This window comes from Sebastes fasciatus, chromosome 14 (assembly GCF_043250625.1).
Source record: "Sebastes fasciatus isolate fSebFas1 chromosome 14, fSebFas1.pri, whole genome shotgun sequence".
NCBI lineage: Eukaryota > Metazoa > Chordata > Actinopteri > Perciformes > Sebastidae > Sebastes > Sebastes fasciatus.
This window is the reverse complement of record NC_133808.1, coordinates 24258224-24283604: the sequence shown is the minus strand read 5'-3', so window position 1 is coordinate 24283604 and position 25381 is coordinate 24258224. Positions and strand designations below refer to the sequence as shown.

The following is a 25381-nucleotide window of genomic DNA, read 5'->3' as shown; positions in this document are numbered from 1 at the left end:
CTAAACATTAAGATGAAGCCACTTGCTCGGAAGAAGAAAAGACTACTCTGCTCACTAGTAATTACATGTTTGTTTTTTTTGTCTTCTCTCATGTTAGCCTGATGTTTTGGACCAACTGGAATGAGCAGAGACCCAGCATCATGAGATCCACCTTAGCAGGCAAGAACATGAGGATCATCATCGGTTCTGACATTCTGACGCCCAATGGACTGACGATTGATCACAAAGCAGAGAAGCTCTACTTTTCAGACGGAAGCCTCGGCAAAATTGAGAGATGCGACTACGATGGATCCAGTAGATATGTGAGTATGAACATAATGCCCACAATAGATTATTTCCCTCTATAAAAATATTAGCTTCTTATTTTTTCAAAACCATATTTTTAATTTTTGTCATTATCAACGTTGTAATCGATTCCACATTTTTTCTATGACCTCACGTCCATCCCATTCTTGTTCAGGAATACCTTGAGTGAGATTCTTCAAATTTGGCACAAACCTCCACTTGGATTGATTCGATTTTGGTTGTCAAAGGTCAAGTTCACTGTGACCTTATGTCCATCACATTCTCGTGAAAGCCATATCTCAGTAGCACCTTGAGGGAATTTCTTCAAATTTGGCACAGACATCTACTTGGAGTGAAGGATGAACTGATTAGAATTTAGTGGTGAAAGGTCACTGAAACCTCACAAAACACGTTTTAGGCCATAACTCAAGAATTTACATGCTAATTATGACAATTTCACACAGATGTCTTAACAGGATAAAAAAATTATGAAGTGATGACATTTGATGACGGCATACAACCGTGCGGTAATTCTGGTTATTACACAACTTTGTTGAATACTCGATTCTGATTGGTCAATCACGGTGTCCTACGGTCTATTTTAATGAAAATTACCCAGTGACTCACTATTTAGAATATATTTTCCACATTTCTCTCAAAGTGATGGAGATGTTTCATTCCAAAATATAAGAGAAACAAGGATGTCAGATTGATCTGCCCTTTTCTTCTGAAATGAAATGTCTTCCATTTAATCTCCCATCCCTATTGAGCTCCTGAAACATGATTCTCTATACAGCGGATAGGATCTGAAATACCTCTTGATGTTCTTTCTGATATTTCAGCTCTGAGGGGACAGATGGTTTCCTTAATCACGGAAGTCATTTCTCTGCTAAAGTAAAGAAGCTCAGTGAGGGGAGTTCTCATTTTGTCCATGAAATTGCATGCATAATGAATAAAATCCCAGCTGGATATATAAAAGATTATATATATAAATGTATATATATAAGATCACAGTACCAAATGGCCTTTTTTGTTGAGGATTTCAGTTTTTGCTTGACATGACCTCAGCAGCTCCGCACCTCGGCCCATCTCAATTAGTCACCCATATGCTTGCTGAGCTGGGTCACAAGGCTCAGAGTCCTCACCTTTGGGTCCCCACCCGCCCTCGCTGCAGTGTAGTCCCGCTAATGAAGGCTTTGCAGTGAGGCCGCTCTGGGTGCAAATTCACCATTCCAATTAAAATGTGTAAATTAAACAGAGGTAGCTGATTGTCAACTTCAGCACTTACCCAAACTGCGGTTGTGAAAATCTTAAAACAAGCCATCCATTGTACACAAGAAGATTAGTGTGGAGACAGAAGCTTAAAGGGATAGTTTGGGTGTTTTGAAGTGGTGTTATATGAGATACCTATCCATAGTTATCCAGTTATCACACAGAAGCAAATTGGCAAACTGGGGCGATTGTCATCTACAGTAGGTAATACACTGACTATGGATAGGTACCTCAAACAACCCCACTTCTAAACACCCAGACTATCACTTCAAGGCTCCTTTTCCACTTTTTCAGATTTTGCAAAATTGCAAAAGACTGCAACATTTCATTTTGGTATTAAAAAATGGCCCTAGAATAGAGACAATAAAACACGTTATAGAACACCAATTTCGTATTGAGTCCCATGAATGTACCCTTGAATGGCCCAGCTACTCTTCTTCTCTGCAGCAGTGCCATTACATGCTGACTGCGTGGTTGACGGCAGAGAAGAACAAGAGCTGTGGCAGGGCTCACTCCCCTGTGCCATTGTGAGAGTGGAGACCCATGTTGTTAATGAAGGCAGCGCTTCACAAAGGGCAGCAGAGTGCATGATAAGGGAAGATGTCAGCATGTTTAGCGGGGAAAAGATGCTCTTTTCATCGTGAATAGATTGAATGTAAATTGAGAACTGTCTGGGAATGATTAGTGTCGTGTGAGTTTCTGTGTCAGCAGTGTGCTCTCTGGGCATGTTTCCATGTAAAAGTGAGGCTCATTGAGGTCATTGGTTTGGACATAGTCGACATGGCAATTGAAGTACCTTATTTTAACAAAAGACTGAAGATACCTTGTGCACAGCGGTGCTTCTATTCTCTCTAGTAATGCTTCTCTCTTGGGTGCAGCTGGTGCGGGGGAAACCATAGTAAACCAGATGAAATCAAAAGAAATGCAAGCACACACCAGGGTACTGACATAAAATTAACACTATTTTAATGACAAATTACATTAAAAACAAAGAAAGAGCGAACTACGCATTTCGAGTGTTGCTTCATCAGAATCGCTTTAGGCTTGATTGCAATCAGGTGTATGGAGGACAGAACCTGCCAAAAAATAATAAATAAATAAATAAATGACTTGATAAATAAATAAATATGAAATTAAATGTACCAGAAATAAATGTAGGCATTATTGAATTGATAAAATTATTAAAAAAAAAATAGAAGAGTAGATGGATAGGGGAATTAATACAAAGATAAATACAAAAGAAGCAAATTAAAACAGAAATATCAATTTATGTGACTTTTTATCAATTAATGAATGCCTACATTTATTTTTAATGTGAAATTTGGTACATTTAATGACATATTTATTTATCAAGTTATTTATTCAGTTTGTATTTTGTCAGGTTCCATCCTTCATACAGGTGTGCCTTAAATCACCCAGTGCATATTAGCAAAAAAATACCATTCATGCCACTACAGCTCTATTACACAAGTCAACAATAATAATAGGCAGTAGCAACTTGATACAAATATTACAATATAAAGAAATTATATTATGAAATGCAAAAAAATGTCAAAAGTAGAGAGTAAATATTTCCACAAGTAACCTAACATAAAAAAATCCAGAAGGTTCCATAAATATAGTAGATAAGGAACATATAAAAAACAGATAGTAGAAAAAGGTAGAAAATGCATAAATATATATATAAGAAAATATATAGTATACAAGGGTATAAACATATGATGAGATGGATATCAAAAAACTAGTAGAAAAGGGTAGAAAATTCATATATATCAGAAAGTTAGATATAGCTGTCTAAATAAGGGACCTTATATCTCACTTTAATGTTGTTGAATAGTGAAAGAGTGATAAGAATGTGTGAATTATGTTCACATTTATCCAAAACACGACTTCAGCACAAAAGTAATATGTTTCTGGCTGTAAACTTAATGTCTCCCAAATCTAATTTCCCATCAATATGTTCCATCCGCCCCCCATCTGGCGTCGTATCTTTCCCCTCTCTTTCTCTCTCTGCCTCTGTTTCTGTCTCTCACTCGCCTGATGGCCAGTTGTTGCTTCCACACGCTGGGCTCCTTTAATCAACACCTGTCCTATTAATCCCAGTATGGCACAGGGCTAATGTGATGCTGCTTACAAGCCTGTCCCACTAATGGCTGAGACTACAGAGCTGCTGGAGGCCCTGATCCCCCCCCCATCACACCCCCCACACAAGCCTGGAGAGTCCCACAAGGAGGCATCTGATGGATTCCTGCCTCCCTGCCAATGACACTGTCATTTACTCCCCCCAACATCTGGGTTAAGCAGTCATGTGGGCGGTAGGGGTGATGTGTTGATTAATGAGTTGAAACATTATCGTCCACATTTATTCCTAGGGATGCACTCAAATTTCTGTCGATGCTTTCTCCAGCCAGATCTTGAAAAGAGTTATTGGTTTGTAGATGGAAGTGCAAATATTGTCTGTGTGAAATATATGAGTTGCCCTGTTATCGCCGTATCATCTGATCTGGCACATAGATTCATTCACCTATCAGGGCTCAGCAGGGAGGATTACCTGCTTGCCCGGGGCAAGTAAAAATGCCACGTTGGTCTAGTGAATCTAACAAATCATTTGCAGGATCAGGCAAGTGGGGAAAAAATAATTAAACTCATTGTTTTTTCTTCGGAGCTGATGATGTAAGTAGCTAAGGAGGCAGCCAGCTCACTTCCTTCTCATTGTGAGAAAATGGCGGCGGGTAAAGACAAAGTTTATGAGCTGAAGCACACTCAAGCATTTCAATCAGAAGTTTAGTTGGTGGCGTTGGAGCACGGGTGTCAATCTCATTTTAGTTTGTGGGCCGGACCAGTAAAGCCATTACATAATAACCTATAAATAACAACACCTCCGAATGTTTCCCTTTCTTTTAGTGTAAAGAAGTCCATTCTGAAAATAATCCATTTACAAAACAGATGATGAGCAGACTGAGAGTGTCTCTCTGATCTTCTCTGTTCTCAGTTGTCCTTCCAAGTTCTTGTATTTTTCGCCCATGATGACTCTGATGGTGGTGCCAAATATTATAATCCTTGAGGATTGAAAGGTGTTACGAACACACCCAGCATATTGGCTTCCCATTTACCGCTGTGAAGAAATAGAAACTGGTCCATTTATCTTGGAAAACCCGACACTGAGTCCACTTCTCTCCTTTTTGACTAAGATGTTTTCCACCGGCGGCTCCCGCATGAGCAGTAGCTTGACGGTGTTGTGTCACGTAGCCTGTACATAAGCACGTGGGATCTGTAATAGCCTATCCAACAGATCATGATACTCTTATTAGGACACCGCAACCCCCAGTGGACTAATAAGAATAGAAGCGCATTTTATTGAAAAATTGGAATAAATTACTTTTTACACTTCGCAAAGTCATCCAGTGAGCCGGATCGGACCCTTTGCGGGCCGGTTCTGGCCCTCAGGCTGTATTTTTGGGGGCGAAACTCCAGATGAATGTATTTAAATAAAGATTAAACATGCCAATTTACTTTGGTATTTGTTGTTGTTTGATAACTAATAATAAATAAAACAAATTGTATAGGGACAAGTTAAAAGTGACCAAGTAGGTTTCTGACCCACTTGCCCGACTTGGCAAAAAACATTAATGTTGAACCCTGCATATACTGTAAATGTGCTAGTACCAGAGTGGCATTTGACAGACTTAAATCTGAAAAGCATAATGGGACCAAGTCCTAACATGAGTGCTTTGCTCTTTAATTTTTAGGTCATAGTTAAATCCGGACCTGGAAACTTCTACGGGCTCGCCATCTATGCAGATTTCATCTACTGGTCCGACTGGGCCCGCAGGTCTGTGCTGCGATCAAACAAGTTCACGGGCGGCGACACAAAGGTGCTTCGAGCAGACATACCTCATCAACCAATGGGAATTATAGCCGTGGCCAGGGACACAAACAACTGTGAGTATTTAAACACCTGGAGATGAGCTCCATTTAATGACCGTTGGATGCGGTGTGGTGTCTGCAAATATTTGTGTATTGCGTGTGTGTGCAGGTGCCTGGGTGATGATGTGTGCTTTTGGGCAGGAGTTTACTGTACACATGTGCATATTCATTATGTTAGTGTAGCTTAGACCAAAATAAATATGTTGCTGTATGTACTTTTTACTTTAGCAAAGTGAGAATATTAGAGCGTGTCTGTGCCACACCGACAGTTTGCATGCACTTGTGTTTTGGTTTGTTTATTGAGGCATGCATACAGTTTCCTCCCCCACTGGCTAGGCTTTTTTTCATTTGGGGAAGTAATAAAGCCAGAACAATCCAGGCTATTTGAGGCCAATACCAATATCAACATTTTTCAAAGTGTTATGTAAGTGTTTTAATTCACCACAACTGACTATTATCTTTTACTTCATCAACCTGCCTATCTCTGGTGGCCTTGATTCAGGGGCTACAGATGGAAATGAGCTTTTATTTTATCTGGTGCAATAAATGTATTATGTTCCTGTCTAATAAACAATACAATCTAAATTAAAATAATGAAATCTGAGAACAATATATCAACTGATATTCCATTTTTGACAGGCATTGCCTTGTCACTAACTTTTAATTAAAAAAAATAAAATTATTAAGCCATTAATAAATTAATAAAATAAAAAATAGAAGAGTATATAGATAATGGAATTAATACAAAGGTAAATAAAAAAAAGCAAATTAAAACAGAAATATCAAATTATTTCACATTTTCAATCAATCAATTAATTAATGTCTACATTTATTTTTCATATAATTTTTGGTACATTTAATTGCATATTTATTTATTCAGTTTTTATTTTGGCAGGTTCGGCTTGGCTGGTCAAGTGTGCTTTAAATCATCCAGTGCTGATTAGCAAAACAAATACCACACACCCCAGTACAGCTCCACCACACAAGTCAACAGTAATATTAGGCAGTAGCAACTTGATAATATTACAATATAAAAACATATTTTATTATTATCATATAAACAAAAAGTACAACAGAGTAGATATTTCCATAGGTAGCCTATCAAAAGCATTTTGTGAAGTTTTTTTTTTAATAATTTGTGACAAGGATATACATACATTGAGGCAGAATACTTATATTATCTTTATACAGTTCAACAAAAAACTTTCTTGTTAAACCCCAAGTCAAGATGAAAAATAAATGATAAGAAAGACACGCACATCCAGTGATCGATAGGATGGGTGGTGGATTAAAGAAATATATAGCAGAATTAAAACAGATAGATCCACACACCACGTAGCTCCCGAAAGATGAGTCAAGGTACATATTATAACAGTAAAATATTCTGCCGAATATTGGCGGATAATATGGGACTGGTATATCAAACAGGCTCAACTAACTAAAAGCAAAATATTTTAAAAGGCTTCTCATATTTATGTTAAAAACAGCGGCTATGATAAATGAAGGTGGTCTTATTTAGAATGGCTAGAAACTTAAGTTTCAGAGGTAATTAATAAAAAAAGTAGCCTACGTTGTAAAGGGAGTCTCTTAAGTGTCGTATAAAGTTATATTTCCAAGTAGGACAAAGGGAAGTGGGTTTAAGCGGGTCCCACCGGTTGGACTCGGATGCCGAAAGCCACGCTGTTCCTCGTTTATCTCGTCATGGGAAGTAATCATATCCTGTGACCTGCACGGGCACAGCTGCACGTCTACAGCATAATGTGCAGTGACCAACACTGGTTGATCTGCTAATCAGTTTATCCTCTTCCCGTCTTTACATTGTTAACCTCTTATTGCATTTTCCTTGTCATGAATATCCTGAATCTAAATAATCATACAGATGGTTTACCTGAGCTGCAGAACGCTTTTTTCTCTCATGAATAAAATACTCATGGCTGGAGGGCAGGTAATAACCGAGGGTCTCCGGAGCGCACGTTTGTCTCTGAACACTAATACTACATCTCTTGTTGCTAAGCTACTTTTCTACATTTTGTTTCTCAGGACTAGACAAGAACTCACATCTTTTTTTTCAGGGGTTATGTCATGTGATTTAGTGAAAAACATGATTCCCACAGAGCTACACACATCTTCTTCACATAGCACCCCAGGCAGAGAAAGACCACATATGCAGCATTGTAATACATTTGTTACCTGTCAGTGAGGATAGTGGTAGCCTTTAACAACAGAACAGCCTCTTTTATTTATATGTTGACCATAGCTGAGCCTTCAAATGAAAACAAACTACAGGTGCAGCATTTCACACTTAAATCAACCCCATGCTTAAAAATAATAATAATAATAAACATCTGTAGAAATGTGTTATTGAATAATAATAATATATCTGCCTATTTTTGGTTTAGTGGTGTATTTCTTAGTCCTGTTGGTATCTGTGAATACAAACATTGGGCGTCATGCAGGAAGCAATATAAGGACAAATTTCCCTGCTCCTATATAGTGTTTGGGGGTGTTACCTATGCTAACACCTGCACTATAGTGTTGAGGGGGCGTTACCTATGCTAATACCAGCCCTACAGTGTTTAAGGGGCGTTACCTGTGCTAATACCTGCTGTTATATAGTGTTTAGGGGGCATTACTTATGCTAACACCTTTCGATATATAGTGTTTTGGGGGTATTATCTTTGCTAACACCTGCCCTATAGTGTTAAGGGGTTGTTGCCTATGCTAACACCTGCCCTTATATAGTGTTTAGGGGGCATTACCTATGCTAATAATAAACAATTAGCCATGCAGATTTGGATGGTGAAGAACATCTGGTGCATCTGGAGTTGACTTCTCTTATTTTTTTTTCTCTTAACAGAAAATTAAGAGAAACTATAGGAGACATTCAAGAGAATGTTGCTGCATGAGGCCCAGTGTCATGCCATGCCATAGGACATCACATGAAGACGTTTCCATCTCCGCTGTAATTGAGTTTTACAGGAGAAAATCTATATTAGCTATCTTGTCCATTAACAGTAATGATCAGGTTTGGTGTCAAGGCCTTCAGATTCAAAGAGCAGGAGCTCCTTTCTAGATTTACCAACTATTTAGTAAGCGTAAGTGCAGAGAATCCAAATCTGTGTCAACTTCCCATGGGATTTTTAAAGATTTATTTGGAATATCACTTACTAATAATATAGTAGACGAAGAAGGCAGAAGATTGAACATCTTCGACTGATGCCATTTGAAAGAGTGTGTCTCAGGGGAGAGCTTTTCTCTTGCTGCCTGTCACCGCTTAATCTATTCTGTTTGATTGTTATTGAAGGTGAGCTGTCGCCATGCCGGCACATGAACGGAGGCTGCGGCGATCTCTGTCTCCTGACCCCGTACGGGAGGGTCAACTGCTCTTGCCGAGGAGAACGTGTCCTGTTAGACGACAACAGATGCGTGTGTAAGTCACGAGGAGCTTCGGATTTAATTATACAACAAACGCTGGAACATTCTCAGTACCAGATATTGATTGTAATGACACTCTTTATGGCTACATTTATATGCATAGTTTAACCTGGCTTCTGTCCACACGCAGGTTAAGCTTTTATTTGTGCTGTTTACATGAACCTTTGATTATCTTTGAATTGATTCCTTTGAGCATAACGGCACACAAACAGGAAAGCATGAACAGCTGCTGTCTCTTCCAGTAAGTTTGTAATGATTCCAGCAGTCACAGTCGATGCTGCTCAGGAAAAATAAAGCTATAATGTCATGTGCCAGCATGGCAGAAAACAAAGTTGAAAGTACCTGCTTAAAGTCACAAGACAAAAGCATCTCACTGGTGTGTGGCTTTCTAATTTGACAGATTGCTGGTTGAAGTTGAAATGCAATGTGAGGACAGACCATAAGGTGGGAGGAGCTGTTCAAACAAGGGAGGTTTGGCCAGACTAAACATGGCAAGTGACTCAGAAGAGCTGGATGGTAGCCTGGATGTCACGCTAGAGGACGACAGGCTTTTTCTACCACACCCCGATTCCGCTCATCAATAGAGCAAGAAGAAGTTTCCTATTTTTAGATTGTGAAGCTGCAAGTAGCAGAGCACAGACAGAGAATGGTTAAAGTCTGTAAAGGTATTTATACCTGATGACTGAAATCACTACAATGTATACATTTATCATTAAATCAGTGTACTTGATCAAATGAGACTTAGCTACTAACTGACTAGCAGAATATGCCAGGCATCTCAGATTTCCCTTAAATTGAAGTATAAGGGTAATGGGGTTATTGTATGACATTTACAAATGTGGACCCACCACTGGGTTGCTTGAGTAGATGTGGAGTTCACTACAGTCGGCAGTGAAATGTTGCCTCTGAGCTCACCAGTATGTAAGAAGGTTTGTTCAATATGCTCAGTTGAGATTTGAGATTTTGACAGTCACAGTTCATCACCCTCATTGTCTTCTTCTGCAGCAGAAAATTCCTCCTGCAACATCCACACTGAATTTGAGTGTGGGAATGGCGAGTGCATAAACTACCAGCTAACCTGTGACGGAGTGGCCCACTGCAAAGATAAATCAGACGAGAAGATGCAGTACTGTGGTAAGAAACTTTTCAGAAAAATGAGTTTGATTGTACAAAAATTCTACAAAAGAGTTGATTGTTGATTGCTGCCTGTCATTGACATTTCTGTTACAATAGAGAGGCGAAGTCACGCCCCTTCCGGTGAACCCCATGGGACCTTATTTCGGGAAATAGTTGAAGTATAAGACTGTGAAAATATGTACTAAGGGTGGGCGATACCACAAAATTTGGTTTTGATCCATTACCAAGTAATACAAGGCCAGAATCGCCGATATTGATATTGATTATTTTTATAATTAAAAGCGGCTTATGTACTTTCATGTTGCTTTCCATTTTTAACTACCTGCATGTTAAAACACAGGACATCTTTAAGGCAAATAACAAAAATATGTTTTTTTTATTATTGTAAATGTGCAAACATGATTTTTTTTTTTTTTTAATAAACAAAGTGCAAACATTTTTTGTTGAGAACAATGAATGTTTTAAAACCTTTTTTAGTGCAAATATAAAAAATAAAAGCACAAACAACCTTCAACCATCATTCACAGCTGTGAAATAGCTCCAAACATGCTCCTCTTTCTTGCACACAACATCAAAACAGCAGTGAGAAGCAAACAATACAACAGAACATTGTTTGCAGTTCTACTCTTTGATGAAATAAAAAGGGGTGTAGAAAAGAGAAACGGATCTTTTTGTATCTGTCCTATTGACGCTAGAATCGATCTTCCAAACGGGACGTAGGTTTCGGTAGTATTCATATTTTCGGATCAATCCGCCCAACCCTAAAAAAGACTACACACTCAAAAGTCTTCTAAGTGACATCTCTCTCATTGAAGCTACGAAGCCTGTGTGTTTCGTACTGGGATGAACTCAGACGAGGAGTCGCTGGATAAAACACATAAGGTCAGATAATGTTACATCTGTACGTGGAACATAGCTAAGTTTGCTACCTGGCTAGTATTAGTAACGTATGTTGTGCGAGACGAGAGATGTAGTTCACTGAGCGGTTTCACACAAAACGTATTGATGTTACAACAGACCTTACAACAAAACTGTGACAAACATCAAATGTGTGATTCATGCTTCAATTCAAACAGGATAAAAAAATAATCCGTCTCTCGCCGTTGACTACTGTACATATTTTTTCCGAAATGAGGTCCCATGGGGTCCGCCGTAAGGGGAGGGACTTTGTCTCTCTAAAAGCACTTAGTCATTTCTAAAACATTTCTGAATTTCACTCTTTCATCTTCCAGACAACCGGAGCTGTCGGAAGGGTTTCAGACCCTGCTACAACCAGCGGTGTGTGGCCAACAGTCGTTTCTGTGACAGGATCGATGACTGTGGGGATAACTCTGATGAAGCTTTCTGCAGCAGTGAGTCACAGCCGTTTGATCTCCAGTTCAATCCGTCCTGCCTCTGAGGGCAGGATCCAGCGACACTAATGCCTGCATTAATACGGCGCACTAGGCCACATGCTGTGCTAAGCCTTCACTGTCTAATGAGCCCCAAGATCATAAAGAGTGCACAGATTCAAAGGGACTCCCAACCCCCACCATTAAAGGCAGCCTGGACAATATTTTGTGTCCCTTCAATAAGACCAGACTGATTTTGTTTTGACCTCGATGGTGAGATAATCCAGTACAAATTACAGTTGTGCTCATTCCCCTGCTGTAATTAGACTATAGTGGGATAATATTGAGGTGTATCGACTCTTAATAGCAAACTGATTGAGCTCACACGGAGACAGAGGTGTTCTCATAATTAATGTGGACCTTGGAACTTAGCAGTCTGGGATTTCAGGAAGGAGTTTATCTCACTTTAGTGTGTCATCTTCAGCATGGCATCTTCTTTTTTAATTTGACATCAACAATAAAGTTCTCAATTGCCATTAAAAAATGTGGTTATTATCTGCCAGTTAGCAACCGGGAGCTAATTTTAACCACCCTCAGGACGAGGTTCTAACTATTGTTGTCAGCCGTACCTGTAACTGCCTCCGAGTGCTGCTTCTGTTCTCTTTTTGAAATGCTAATTCTCTCCCCCAGATGTCACGTGTGGCTCATCAGAGTCATCTTGCAAGGACGGGAGCTGTGTACCCAGCTCAGCCTGGTGTAACCAGGTCATCGACTGTGCCGACGCCTCGGATGAGAAGAGCTGCAGTAAGTCCTTTAGCCTGTGACTTGTATTGCAGTTACGGTAAAATGAGAATGTAAACACATACCTCTACCTGTAGCAGATCTGAGGCCTGTACTACAAAGCAGGATGAGAGGTTAGCGAGGTAACTTCAGGGTTAACTCTGGGTTTTAAGTCCTACAATGGTGGTTCACTTCTTGCCGTGGGTAGGTCGCCATGGTAATTTATGCTGAACAGCTAACCTGCTCCGGAGCAGGTTGTGTTCCAGATAAGAGATCAACTCATATAAAAGCAGCGCTTACTGACCAATCGGAGCTCAGAGCACAGATCGTATGATAATAATACACAAAGACGAAGAAGAAGTCACAGTTTAAACTGACAAATGCAGGAAGAACAGCTGGCTGTATGCTGTGGGGGCTTACCTCTTTGAATTATGTTTTTATATTTATTTTTTATTTTCTCTGAAGTCCGTTTCACACCGCCAGAGTGAGACGCAGCTGAGAGAAGGCTGAAATAGTCATACACACCACATCAATATCAAATATTCATAATGAAGTGTAATTTATTCAGCGGTTTTATTCTCAAACCTTTTTATGATATCACTGCCACATCTAGACGAATATATCTGACTTTTGAGTAGGCTATTCGGTTAAATTAATAATAATAAGTGTTCTTTTACCTTACGCATTCACACATCAGCAATTTTTTCTTTTGACAGCTGTCCTTCCTGCAACTGTGTTAGTTGGATTATGTGTTTAACTTCTACGTATTTGTCTAATATTAGAGTTAGTGGCATGTGAACACACTCGTAGCCAGATTGAGAAACCCTGGGTTGATTTACTGAGTTGATAACCAGCGTCGTAGGACCACTTAGCAGGATCGTGTTTGTTAGGGTTAGTTAAGCCAGATAACGAGAAGATACCCTGGGTATGTTTAACTCGCTTCATAGTACAGGCCTCAGATGGATCCAGTAACTTAAATCTGCGCTTGGATCAGATTGAATACTGCCACTCACACCTTTACCTCCACTATTACTTCCATTGTGACAAAGCAGTTATTGTGGTGCTGTGTTTTGTATTCAGACCACACCGACTGCTCTCACTTTTACAAGCTGGGGGTGAAAGAAAAAGATTTCATCGGCTGCAACTCCACCTCACTGTGCATCCACCCAGCGTGGATCTGTGACGGCGCCAACGACTGCGGAGACTACGCCGACGAGACCAACTGCCAGGGTGAGCGGCCAACGCAAACACACACGCACACACAGACGCACTGTTTTGCGTGTGCAGATTAAGGAAGCCATCTTCAATTAGAGAAGACTTAAGGCAGATCTCATTTTCGGAGGTGATTATGACAGTGGAATCAGAGATTCAGAGAGAGCTTAGGAGAAGATAATGACCTCAATCATCGCTAACGCCCAGAGGACTGACTTGGTTTTGTTGTGCGTCGTAGTTTCCCATGGGCAGAAGTGCGAGGAGGGCCACTTTGCTTGTCCGAGCGGGAACTGCATCTCCAGCGTTTGGCTGTGCGACGGCCAAAAGGACTGCGAAGACGGAGCAGATGAATTCCAATGTGGTAAACCAACAAATCTTACCTCCCATACGCAATAAACTGAAATGATGTTTTGCTTTCTAACGGGTTGAAATAGATGAGGTATTTGTTTGCAGTACACAACACTGTTGGCAGTTGGAAGGATATTTATTTTCCATTAACAAGAAGCTATTTGTTGTAATGCTTTTGTCATTTGAATAGATCCAGGCCTGCAACAAATATTACATACAGTATATAAGGAGGAGACAGAAAGACAGGAGATGATTGTTTATTGTGCCATAAGGCAATTTCTCTTCGCTTTGTTTTGCTCCCCCCTTATTGAGATTTCTCGAGTGGGTGTTGCTGCTTGTTTGAAAGTCTAATCCCGACGTTGAATCCAGAGTGAGGCTGTGGATGACTCCGTTTTTTTCCCCTTCTCTCTGTGAATTATAATATACAGCCGTTCCAGTGTAACAATTAATTAATGAGGCATCAGTCAGTGGAACTGTTACACTGAAGATGGAAGTGCGGGTTCAATAGAAAGCGGTGGCATATGAAAGGATTACACATTACAATGCCACTCCTCTACTTCCCTCACCAGAGGCAGCGAGAGCATTCTTACCCGCAGCTTTGATCCGCGCTAATGTATGCAGAGCTTACCAGGACAAAGTCAGGATCTCTCCAATTAAACAGGGGGACCATAATTGAGTCATGGTATGGATTAATATGATTTGCCTTCAAAACCAATAGCTGGCACGCACACGTGTCATCAGTAGCTGTTGAGCTTCATCACCGCTACACAGATGCACGAGGTAATTAGATGTGATGGAGTAGTGCACACACACAGCTTCAAAACACTCGCTGTCTGTGTTTGAGTTGTCAGCCTATTATATTTTCTATCTAACAGTCTATATGAATCCGGCCCTTTAACGACCTCAATCCAGCCCTCTGATCATTTATAAATATGAAGATGTGAGATGTGAAGCCAATGTGGACGTGCCTTAAACTAGCATTTTCTCTAATAGCCAGCAGGGTGCGACTCCTCTGGTTGCAAAAAGAAGTCTGGTTGTATAGAAGTCTCTGAGGAAATGAGCCTTCTTCTCACTTGATTTATTACCTCAGTAAACATTGTAAACATGAGTTTATGGTCTCAATCGCTAGTTTCAAGTCTTCTTCAATACAGCATGATGTTCATTTAGTAAATTATGGTCCCATTTAGAGTCAAATAGACCATAAAGCAGGGTATGCTTTGTAGGGCGTGGCTACCTTGTGATTGACAGGTCGCTATTACGGCGTTGTCCGGTTCTGGTAGTTGTCCGTTATTTCGTCTTACAACTTTAACCCTTTCACTGTGTCTTCAGTTCATGAAAGTTAATTGTACAACCTAACATTAATAATGTTAGCTCACGTAGCTCCACCCTCTCATGTCACTTCTGGTTGCAAAAAAACAAGATGGCAACGGCCAAAATGTTGAACTTGAGGCTTCCAAATGGCAGACTACAAACCAGTGAGTGATGTCACAGTGACTACGTCCACTTCTTATAGGCTATACAGTCTATGTTCATGACCAAATACGTATCAAACTAATGACCACCATCAGCCTCACCTGTACTTTGTGTTTAATGCTAATTGGCAAACTACACGAAACTTAAATGGTGACCATGTTAAGCATCACACCTGCTAAACTTAGGCATGATAACATTATCATGAGCATGTTAGCACGCTGACATTAGCATTTAGCTCAAAGCACCGCTGTACAGCCCGGCTGTAGACTTTAGATTTGTTTATCTTTAGTTCATTTTGCCTTCAAACCAGCCAGACTCTGGTAGTTTGGGTCTGATGACATCAGGGACTAATTTCAAGACACATAACACCAATAAAATGTGACCGTAGAACTAAGACGTCTTTGCCTTTGCGAGTGTTTGACTCAGATGTTGCAGATCTCTTACTTGTGTGCTTTGCTCTTCCTGTATAATTAATCAGCACCTTTGTTCACATTTCAGTTGCAGCAGATAGACGAAGGCAGTTCACTGCAATCCAGTTTCCATATTTAATGCTCTTGGAGTTATCTGATTTATTTTGTAAATTGGCCATGAATGTTGTTCGAGAGATGCATAACACATGAACGGCATTTCCATTCCTTTATCTAGAAATGTCATCTGTGCCTGTGTGAAATGATAACATCCCATGCTTCAAATGTGCTTACATCAGAGCTGATATGAATTATGCCACGATTCTTTGAGAAGTCCTGAATAGCTTTTTCAGGACAAATAGACAATATTCCCATTCCTCAGAGTTAATTACCATATAAAAAGCTCCAGCCACTGATAATCTGACTGCAAAGTCAAAGTGGTTTGAGGAAAATGTCATTACATTTCAGAAATTTTCAAATTCCACATCTGATTAGAGGAAATAGTCATTTGTCACTTCACAATGCATAACGCGCTTTTCTGCTGTGTGAAACACTATTGAAAATGAGACATGAAAGACTTTCTTTGATACATTTAATGTGCTGTAGACCTGCTATTTTGTTATACTCTTGAAGCCGCTGTGGAAGCAGCATTTGAAGTGCAAATTTAGTATCACCTACAGAAAGCCGGGATAATCACGGTTTCCAAATTTAGCCATTTAATGTTTATCTTATCCTTATCTTACATCACCGTATCAAGGCACGCAAAGCTGGTGTGATGTACAAAGTCTGACAGGAAGCAAAGCAGCTCGGTGAGAGAGATCCCCCCCATCCCCATCCCTACCCCCCACCCACAGTAGGATCCATAATTCCTTGTACTGCGGTGTGACCTGGAGCACACAGCCCCCTTCCTCCTCTCAACATCTCATCAAAGCTCTGGCAGACTTTGCCAGGCCTGACATCTGAGAGAAAGAGACCACAGGAAGACTCCCCGGGGAGTGTGGGTGGCTCAGTGACACAAAGTCAGCACAGTCAGATTATGAATACATCCACATTATACACAATAGCTTTTACACAGTGATCAGCTTTATGCTGTCTTAGTTGACATCCAGCTGTGTTTATTTGTCACCCCTGGCCTCTGCTGGAAAGTAACTAAGTACATTAACTCAAATTCTGTACTTAAGTACAAATTTGAGGTACTTTACTTGAGTATTTCCTTTTTCTGCTACTTTATACTTCTACTCCACTACATCTCAAACAAAACATAATCAACTCATAAACGATGATGTATTATTATTATTATTATTATTATTATTATTATTATTATTATTAGGGCTGTCAAAGTTAACGCGATAATAGCACGTTGTTTTAACCCCACTAATTTCTATTAACGCATTAACGCAATTTGCGACCCTAAGGAATCCATTGGGACCAACCATGTCATGCTAGCTTGTCGGGAAAGAGGAAAAATAATGCTCCAAACTTGTGCTAAATTATGGTGACGAAAAACTGGCATGGTCGTTTTCAAAGGGGTCCCTTGACCTTTGACCTCAAGATATGTGAATGAAAATGGGTACTTTGGGTACCCACAAGTCTCCCCTTTACAGACATGCCCACTTTATGATAATCACATGCATACTTTTACATTTCTATACTGTGGTTTTGTTACTTTTACTCAAGTAAATGTTCTGAATACTTTTTCCACCACTGCGCAGAATAGTTTCTTTTCCAATTAAAATAAGAGCAAATAAACCTTAATAATTAATACTTCAGTGCTTTGATATTGATACGATATTTAATCTAGACTCCTGTTTTATGTTCAGTTGATGTTTTTATTTCCCTGCACAGAAACCAGGAGCATTCATCAAAATGTCTTCTTCTGTGAGAGAAAAGGAAAAATATATATTTGCAATCCTTTTGTGTGGCAGCTACACTCATGCGTGCTGCTAAGCAGAAAAACTACAGAGAAAAACAAGCAAGCCAAGGGGCAAATAATAGCCAGCCCACTTGTTGCGTTTCGATTAAATGTGCTCTGCCCCTTCTATAGGGTATGCCACTTTTGTTGTGGTTTCCTCCTCACTTTGTTTGATTTATGGCATTGAAAATCCTCTCCCGCTGCCCTCTGCAGACTCGTCATGCTTGTGGAACCAGTTCGCCTGCTCAAAGAACAAGTGCATCGCCAAACAATGGCTGTGTGACGGGGAGAACGACTGCGAGGACGGCCTGGACGAGAGCGCGCAGATCTGCGGTGAGTGCCCTTTCAGATTGCCACGAGGAATCTGCCGTTGGTGTAAAAAGGTCACGTCCGCTGTATCGCCCCTGACGGCTCCATGTGCTTCCCTGGCAGAGCTGGAAATGAATGGACATAGATGAAACAATCTTAATGAGACAACAAATGAGACCGCAGGCATTTTCTGATGATTCAAGTGGGTACTGAGGCAAATAGATTTTTCATCACTGAGGCCCAGGAGGCAGAGCTTTTTCAATGGGCAAATGAGATGTGTGCGTAATGAATTCTTGAATAAAATAAAAAGAATCCAACCACAATAAAGAGACAAGAATTGCTGTGAACATTGGTTGTGTAATTGGATTGTAATGGAGTGTCAGGGAAATATTAATGGAATGGCCCAAAGGTTTCCCAGGCACAATTCTTGTCAAAAACAAGATATGCATTTTAGCTATACATGCCTAATTGAACTTCTGTATTTACCTTTTGTTTCTCAGTGCAGCCAGTTTTTTTTCTACTGCTTTCTTTAAAGGGCAGCCCGGAGATAAAGGAGAGTATTGCTGACTTACAGTATCCAAATAATTGTTACTTACAATAGCGCTGTCATTATTTGTTAGCTTGCATACGGGGAACTGCTGCACAATGAAAATTAGACTTTGTTTAGGTCATAAAGAGGTATCAGTTCAAAACCATAACCATAAACTGTATTCTATGAGTTGTAATATAGTCTGATATTTCCATATAAGTGCTTTTGGAATTACTGGTGAACGTTCACTGATAACAGAAGGTACCATCCTAACAAAACAACATACATCTGCTTCAGTTCAGTGTCCCTTGTACTCATTCTCCTCCTCTGTGGTGCATTTGACCAGTTGTATTCTTTGGCCTTTGAAAATAGAGCATGTGGTCCTGTTTTTCCTCTCAGGCTCGGTGACATGTGCTCCAGGGCTGTTCAGCTGCCCGGGGTCGTACGCCTGTGTTCCCAAACGCTGGCTCTGTGATGGCGAACGGGACTGCCCTGATGGGAGTGATGAACTGTCTGCAGCTGGCTGTGGTAAACTCTACTTCAACACATTGAATAGCTCCCTGCAATTATACAAAGAAAATTAGTGTAAACCCAGAATTAAGAGATCATTGCTTGTTTACACTTCTGTAGAATTTAAGATGTCATTGTGTTAAACAACATGAAACCCACTAAACACCTACTGGAAATCTTTATGCACATTTTATTCAAGCAAGAAAAAGAAAACACTTATATAGTGGGAAGTAGTGCACAATGGAAGATTTTGCACATTCTTCTCTGAGTGGTGTAATCTGGATCCTGGACCATTCAAACTTCATTCATTCTACTTACAACGTTGAAAATTAGACAACACAGAGACCAGAGGAGCAGCATAAGGCTCACTTATGTCGACATTTTACACATATTGCATGCCATGTTTAGGAAAACATGTTTACACATTGGTAAGTGTTTGAAACCATTTTTTTTTCATGCATTAGCACCCAACAACACATGTGATGACAGCTCGTTTCGCTGCCGAAACAACGCGTGCATCCCACAGCGATTCGTCTGCGACCATGACGACGACTGTGGAGACGGGTCTGATGAGTCAGTGGAATGTGGCAAGTAGATTTTATTTTGCTCTTAATATTCACCAATATTATTTGAATATGCTCTTACTGAAAGCTGCCCTCAAGTTGAAAAAACTGTTTCCTAACATAGCGATGGTGGACTTGTTCCCTTCTCTTATACCATTTTAAGAAAAGGGGTTCTCAGTGGTAGTAGACGGTTATTAAAAGGAAAGAAAAGTTGAAGTGAATATAAGTTAAATTCACCGTGCATGTGGAGCCCAGACTAAATTCCAGTTAAAACATGAGACTATAATGTGGTAGAGACCCTTCATGAAGTACCTGATTCATTGTTCATAGACTGTAGGTGACCACACTTGACATGCAAAAAACTAAATATAAACACATTGAAGAAAAAATAAATAATTTGGAGAACAGTGTTTTTACAGTTACTGCATTCCCTGGACCTTTACCAGTTTTCTACGCAAAATTATGAAATACAATAACATTGTTGGAAATGATGGAATGATTATCTACATGAAGGGTTTTATATTGTTCATATTATTATATATTTTTTACGACTTTTTATTATTTCATGTTGAAGAAAAGAGCATGTAACCATATACAGATATAGTTTCAAAACAATTATAATAATATAATATATTGTGCATGCACAGAACATTACCTAACGGGCAGATAAAATAGAAACATGCATATTGACATACAGTATACCTTAACATAAATTGGCATGTATGCATATATTGGAATATGTTTAAGCTTTTGAAGATGAAAATGCATAAATTAGGTATTTTGCAGCTGGTTTATCTATAATAAATCAGGCCATGTTTCACTGGTCTGGACTAAATTTCAGTTATTTAGGATTTCTCTGCCTCCGCGCCGGCAACAGTTGTGGACCGAGGCATTATGTTTTTGGGTTGTCCGCCCGTACCCTTCCTGTGAACGCTAGGAATGCCTGGAGGGGATTTGGCAAAAACCTCCACCTGAACTCAAGGATGAACTGATTAGGAATTCATACACTAAATATGACAATTTTATACAAATGTCTAATGGGATAAAATGATGAAGTGATGACATTTTGGACAGAAATGGATGTAAACTGCAACTTGACTGGTTGGCGGAGGCATACAACCGTCAGGCGGTAATTGTAGTTTTTCTAATGTGATGTTATGATCCTTGTCAACATATGAACACCCATGTTTTATTCGGGCATTTACATTTTTCGGTGTATCCACTAGAGGAAATTCTCTGTTACAGATTTGATTTGTGATGACATGGGCTGATGAAACATTCATACTGTATTTGAAATATTGGCCAATGCAGCTGTGCACACCATTAAACCTCCAGATGGCTTGATTTGTTAATCAGCAATGGTTCTATATACGCTATAAGGGTGCTACATTGTAATATGAACAATGGCTGTAGGAAGCTTTATTTCTCAGTATTTGCTCTTAATTCTGCCAAAGTTCCTCCCTAAACTGAAGCCGTGTCGCTGCTGAGCTCAACTTCATGAAAAAGTGTCTGTCTCTCTCTCTTCAGTCTATCGCTCGTGTGGATCAGAGGAGTTTCGCTGCGGGGACGGCCGCTGTCTTCTCAGCTCTCAGTGGGAGTGTGACAGCTATGCAGACTGTCCCGACCACTCTGACGAACTACCTCTGAACCTCAAATGTCTGGCCGCAGGTAAGACTGCTGTTTGGCTCGCCACTGGAATCTCTTCATCAGTATCACCGGCAGCACCACTCGCACAGGAAACTAGCGGGGACATATGTCGGAAACAAAAGGCGCCGCAAACAGGAGAGCTTTCTTGAAAGGAATTCATCTGTCGAGAGCCATTGTCAAGTCAAAATCATCCCCCGACTTTGTTGTGAAATTACAGGGCGTTGTGCCAGTGACAGTCATGTCTTGCTCTTTTCAGGAAGCTTGTGCAATGGCTCCTTCTTCATGTGCTCCAATGGACGCTGCATCTCTGAGGGGAATCTCTGTGACGGGAGGGATGATTGTGGAGACCGATCGGATGAGAGGAACTGTAACGTGAACGAGTGCTTGAACCGTAGAGTCAGTGGGTGCACGCAGGACTGCCAGGATCTTCCTGTGGGATACAAGGTGAGTGACCAGTGGACTCGTCACGCTTCAGTAGCTTGGGAGTGCATTCCCAGTACGTTCTCATCCCAACTCGTCACATATCCATCACAAAACCACTTAGTTAGGTTTAGGAAAAAACAACATGGGCTTAAAACTACTACGTTTGTACAGTGAAAATGTGACTTCACGTTGTGAACGCAGGACACGAACGAACAGCTGATTGTAATGTGAAAGTGAAACTTAGAGCACGGGTCTCCTGAATGAAAGCCCTGTGTTTGTTGGACCCATACACCTCCCCTCCGTCGCAGTGCCCAAGCGTTCCCGTGCGCCTATTTTTCGGGCTGCGACAGCTGCATCTTGAGATGAAGACAGTTCAACTTTTGGAACGCTGCAGCCAGCACCGCATGTCATGTGACGAGGAATAACCAATCACAGCCAGCAGATATGTTTTCTTTCTTCCGTATATATCAGTCTACGGTAAATATATCGAGGAGAAGTTAATAATTTTAGCGCAGGGCTAACTTACCCAGAGCTTAACGACCTGTCCCACAGACTACTTGCTTCACCCTTTCTGTCCGAGGACGTCACGACATCCGGATGAAAGGTCAGCCAGCTTGACACAGACCAATCGAGTGTAAATCTAGTGTGAGAGATTTACAGCGCTGAAAATCCATTTATCTTTGTTTTGGTGGTGTTTAGTCACTGAGGCTTCCTGCTAAATTACCGCAACTTCAACATCATCGTCATCGCAGCGTGCAAATTTGAGTTTCTGAGTAATGGCAGGCGTGACAGGTGCTCAACCTCCCAAGCACATTGGAAAGAAAACAAAGCGTCACAGCTGGTGTTTTCCCACGCGTTTTTAGATGCGGCATGTGTACCGAGTGTGTCTTTTTGCTCTTTAAACTACGTCAATACATTTCCGGAGCACTTTCTCTGAGCATTTAATATTGCCGCGGATGGGTTTACATTGTATTAATCGAAAGCCAGGTGCATTTCATAGAGGCGCTAATGGGTGCTTTGTGCATTGGCATCACACGCCGATGATAAAGCGTCGGTAATTTACGCCCTGAGAATGAGAAAAGGCTGGCATTCCTCCTCAGAATCACTCGCTGCCTACAGTTTGTCCATAAAGCCTAATTCATCCAGTAAAAGCTTAAACCAGATGGAAATAACAACCTAAGAGATAGTCACCGTTGTTTGGTGCTAATGCAAAGTGTTCTTTTGTAAATATGAGTCACGGCTAACATTTAACATCCTAACATTTTAATTCATAGACTTAGCTGACCTACAGTTCTACGCTCTAGCATCATTAGTAGCAGGTTAAATGTGGAGGTTATGTTAGTAATAGCGTGGACATTAACGATTAATTAACTTTACACATAATTAAACAGATAAAGACGGGTTGGAGCATACATACATTGAGTTTCTCACTTTCTGAATAACCTTGAACGCTGCAAGAATACGATATGCCAACAACGGTCTGCGCTCCCTCACTGAGACGGGCGTTTGTGCCGTGTCTGCCAGTGTGATGTCGGGGTTGAGTCCAGTCCAAGGCCACGTCCGGCGGAGTGCTCCGGTGGCCGTCACTGTTGTCAGACTGTCGCAGTTTATGTCTTCGTCCCTGGATTTCCCTCTCCTACTCTTCCATGAGACGGTGCTCACTGCATCAGAAAACTGACTTAAAGCACAGAAAACCTCTCTTCCCTGTCATGTCTGGGGCAGAGCTGGACAGAGAGCACATCAATGCAGACCCTTAGCTCATCCATTTGTGGCCTGAACAGGGAGATCAGCAGAAAGGCCCTCAAGGTTAGAACTGTGGATAAGGAAGGGATTTGCTCTGGGTCCTCAGCAGCTGATACAAGCACTTTGAGTTATTCTGAGGGGGGGCCTGGTCACTGAAGTATGATGGAATGTTTTTTTAACCAAGGTCCAGTATGTCTATAATATCACAGCTTTGATCATATATGTCGGATGCTATAGGTTTTGATACATTCTCATTGCTTTACCTGCATTACTTTGAGAAAAAGGTACTGGAGTCTGAAGCATATTAGTTTTATTACTGGTGTGTTTTGATCTTATGAGATGTGAGGTAACCTTGAGTGCCATGAAAGAAGCCATTGTTATTATTATTATTATTATATTGATCTAAAATCACTGTAAGAGCACAGCCTGTTAAGTGCACTGCTTTTATTTTATTGTATAAAGAAAGAAAGATATCCAGTGTTTTCCGACATGCATAAGCCAACCAGAACATAAAATTTTTAATAACTAAGTAATTTTTCCGGTGCAGTAATACAGTCATAAATTAACGTTATAGACTGTCAACGCCAACTAAATATCAGCCTATAGATCAAACAGTTGGCTATTAACAGGCTGGTTATTTACAGACAACACTTAGCCTAATGTGATTCAATCAAATATGTATAGAAGTCTGGATAAGCAATATCCGACCACTGTGTTGGACGGGGGAAGACTGGAGGGATGTGACGGCGATCAACCTGCAATTATTAACGTATCAAGAAAGCTCAGGTTCATGTCGCAAAATAATGATTAGACATGGATGTAAAACAATCATTTGTTTAACAAGAGATGAATGCATACGAACTTGTCAAAAATTACAATCAAACACACGTCAAATTGCATTGATATCTATGGGATCTTTGGTTTGCTTTCCCCCAAAAGGGGGCGTGGCCTTGACTTTTTGCAAAGTACCCGTATGTGCCGGTCTGATGTATGACAGAAAAACTGAATATCTTTGAGTTGTGGATAAACCTAGAAAGTTGAGGATGTCATCTTGGGCTTTGGGAAACACTGATTGACATTTTTCACCATTTTTTGATATTTTATAGACCAAACAACTAATCGTTTAATTGAGAAAATAATTGACGGATTACTAGTGATCACTGAGAACGGCTAACTTGTTTTTAATTTCCTGCATTCATTGATCAAATCTTTACCATTTTTGTGTGTTTATGTCATCAGTGTAAATGCTGGCCTGGTTTCCACCTGAAAGACGATGGGAAGACGTGTGTGGACATTGACGAATGCTCCACTACGCTTCCTTGTAGCCAACGCTGCATCAATACTTACGGCTCCTACAAGTGTCTCTGTGTGGACGGCTACGAAGCCTTGGAGCGCAACCCCAATACATGCAAGGCTCTGTCAGGTCAGCCTGATTTCCTTTTTTCTTTTTTTTTTTTAAATCTCTCAACTTGATAGTCCCACCGGTCCTTTAACGGTGCATGTTCCTCATTTCAGCTGAAGAGCCGTTTCTCATTATGGCGGACCACCATGAGATCCGGAAGCTGAGTGTGGACGGCTCAAATTACACCATCTTGAAACAGGTAAGCGATATCTGCATCACCGCCATATCGTGCCTGTAGTGACATTTTACACCATAATCAGATGCTGCTAAGAGGCTTCAACAGATTGTCAGTCACATCACCATCTTGTCCTCTTTTTGTGTCTCATTTGGAGTGTCCTCTGCCTCTTGTTCCCAGTCTGACAGCTATATATTGAGGACGTATGAGTTTAAATGGCTGAAAACTAGGTCTGTCAAAGTTAACAGGATAATAACGTGTTAATGCAAAATTGTTTTAACGCCACTAATTTCTTCAACGCATTAATGCAATCAGTATTTTGGAGGTTGTAGCGGGTCAGTTGTAGAGCTAGACTGAAGATACTGGCATCATATGAAACTAGAAAACTTAAAGACTCCATCCAATCATATTGGGGTACACCAAATATTTTTTACTATGTGGTTATTTCATATTTATTTATTGAATTACCAGAAAACATGCTATATCGTGATGTATGTCAATATGAAATGACCTAAGGAATCCATTGGTACCAACCATGTCATACTAGCTTGTCGGGAAGGA

At 40.5% G+C, this 25381-nt stretch overlaps 1 protein-coding gene across 6 annotated transcripts in view; it reads left to right on the top strand.

The window, feature by feature from the left end:
• The window catches only part of lrp1bb (low density lipoprotein receptor-related protein 1Bb), a 318056-nt gene that overhangs the window by 229807 nt on the left and 62868 nt on the right, over window positions 1-25381 (top strand). For all 6 annotated transcript variants that reach the window (XR_012597184.1, XM_074659766.1, XM_074659767.1 and 3 more), the window contains 15 exons: window positions 98-302; window positions 5307-5499; window positions 8789-8914; window positions 9925-10053; window positions 11289-11408; window positions 12078-12191; window positions 13248-13397; window positions 13618-13740; window positions 17733-17852; window positions 18757-18885; window positions 19332-19454; window positions 20958-21098; window positions 21334-21521; window positions 24483-24666; window positions 24759-24844. Coding sequence is in view for 5 of the 6 variants with exons in the window: in XM_074659766.1 (XP_074515867.1) it covers window positions 98-302; window positions 5307-5499; window positions 8789-8914; window positions 9925-10053; window positions 11289-11408; window positions 12078-12191; window positions 13248-13397; window positions 13618-13740; window positions 17733-17852; window positions 18757-18885; window positions 19332-19454; window positions 20958-21098; window positions 21334-21521; window positions 24483-24666; window positions 24759-24844 (2131 nt within the window). In the remaining variant the exon portion in view is untranslated. The remainder of the gene's footprint in view (window positions 1-97; window positions 303-5306; window positions 5500-8788; window positions 8915-9924; window positions 10054-11288; window positions 11409-12077; window positions 12192-13247; window positions 13398-13617; window positions 13741-17732; window positions 17853-18756; window positions 18886-19331; window positions 19455-20957; window positions 21099-21333; window positions 21522-24482; window positions 24667-24758; window positions 24845-25381) is intronic.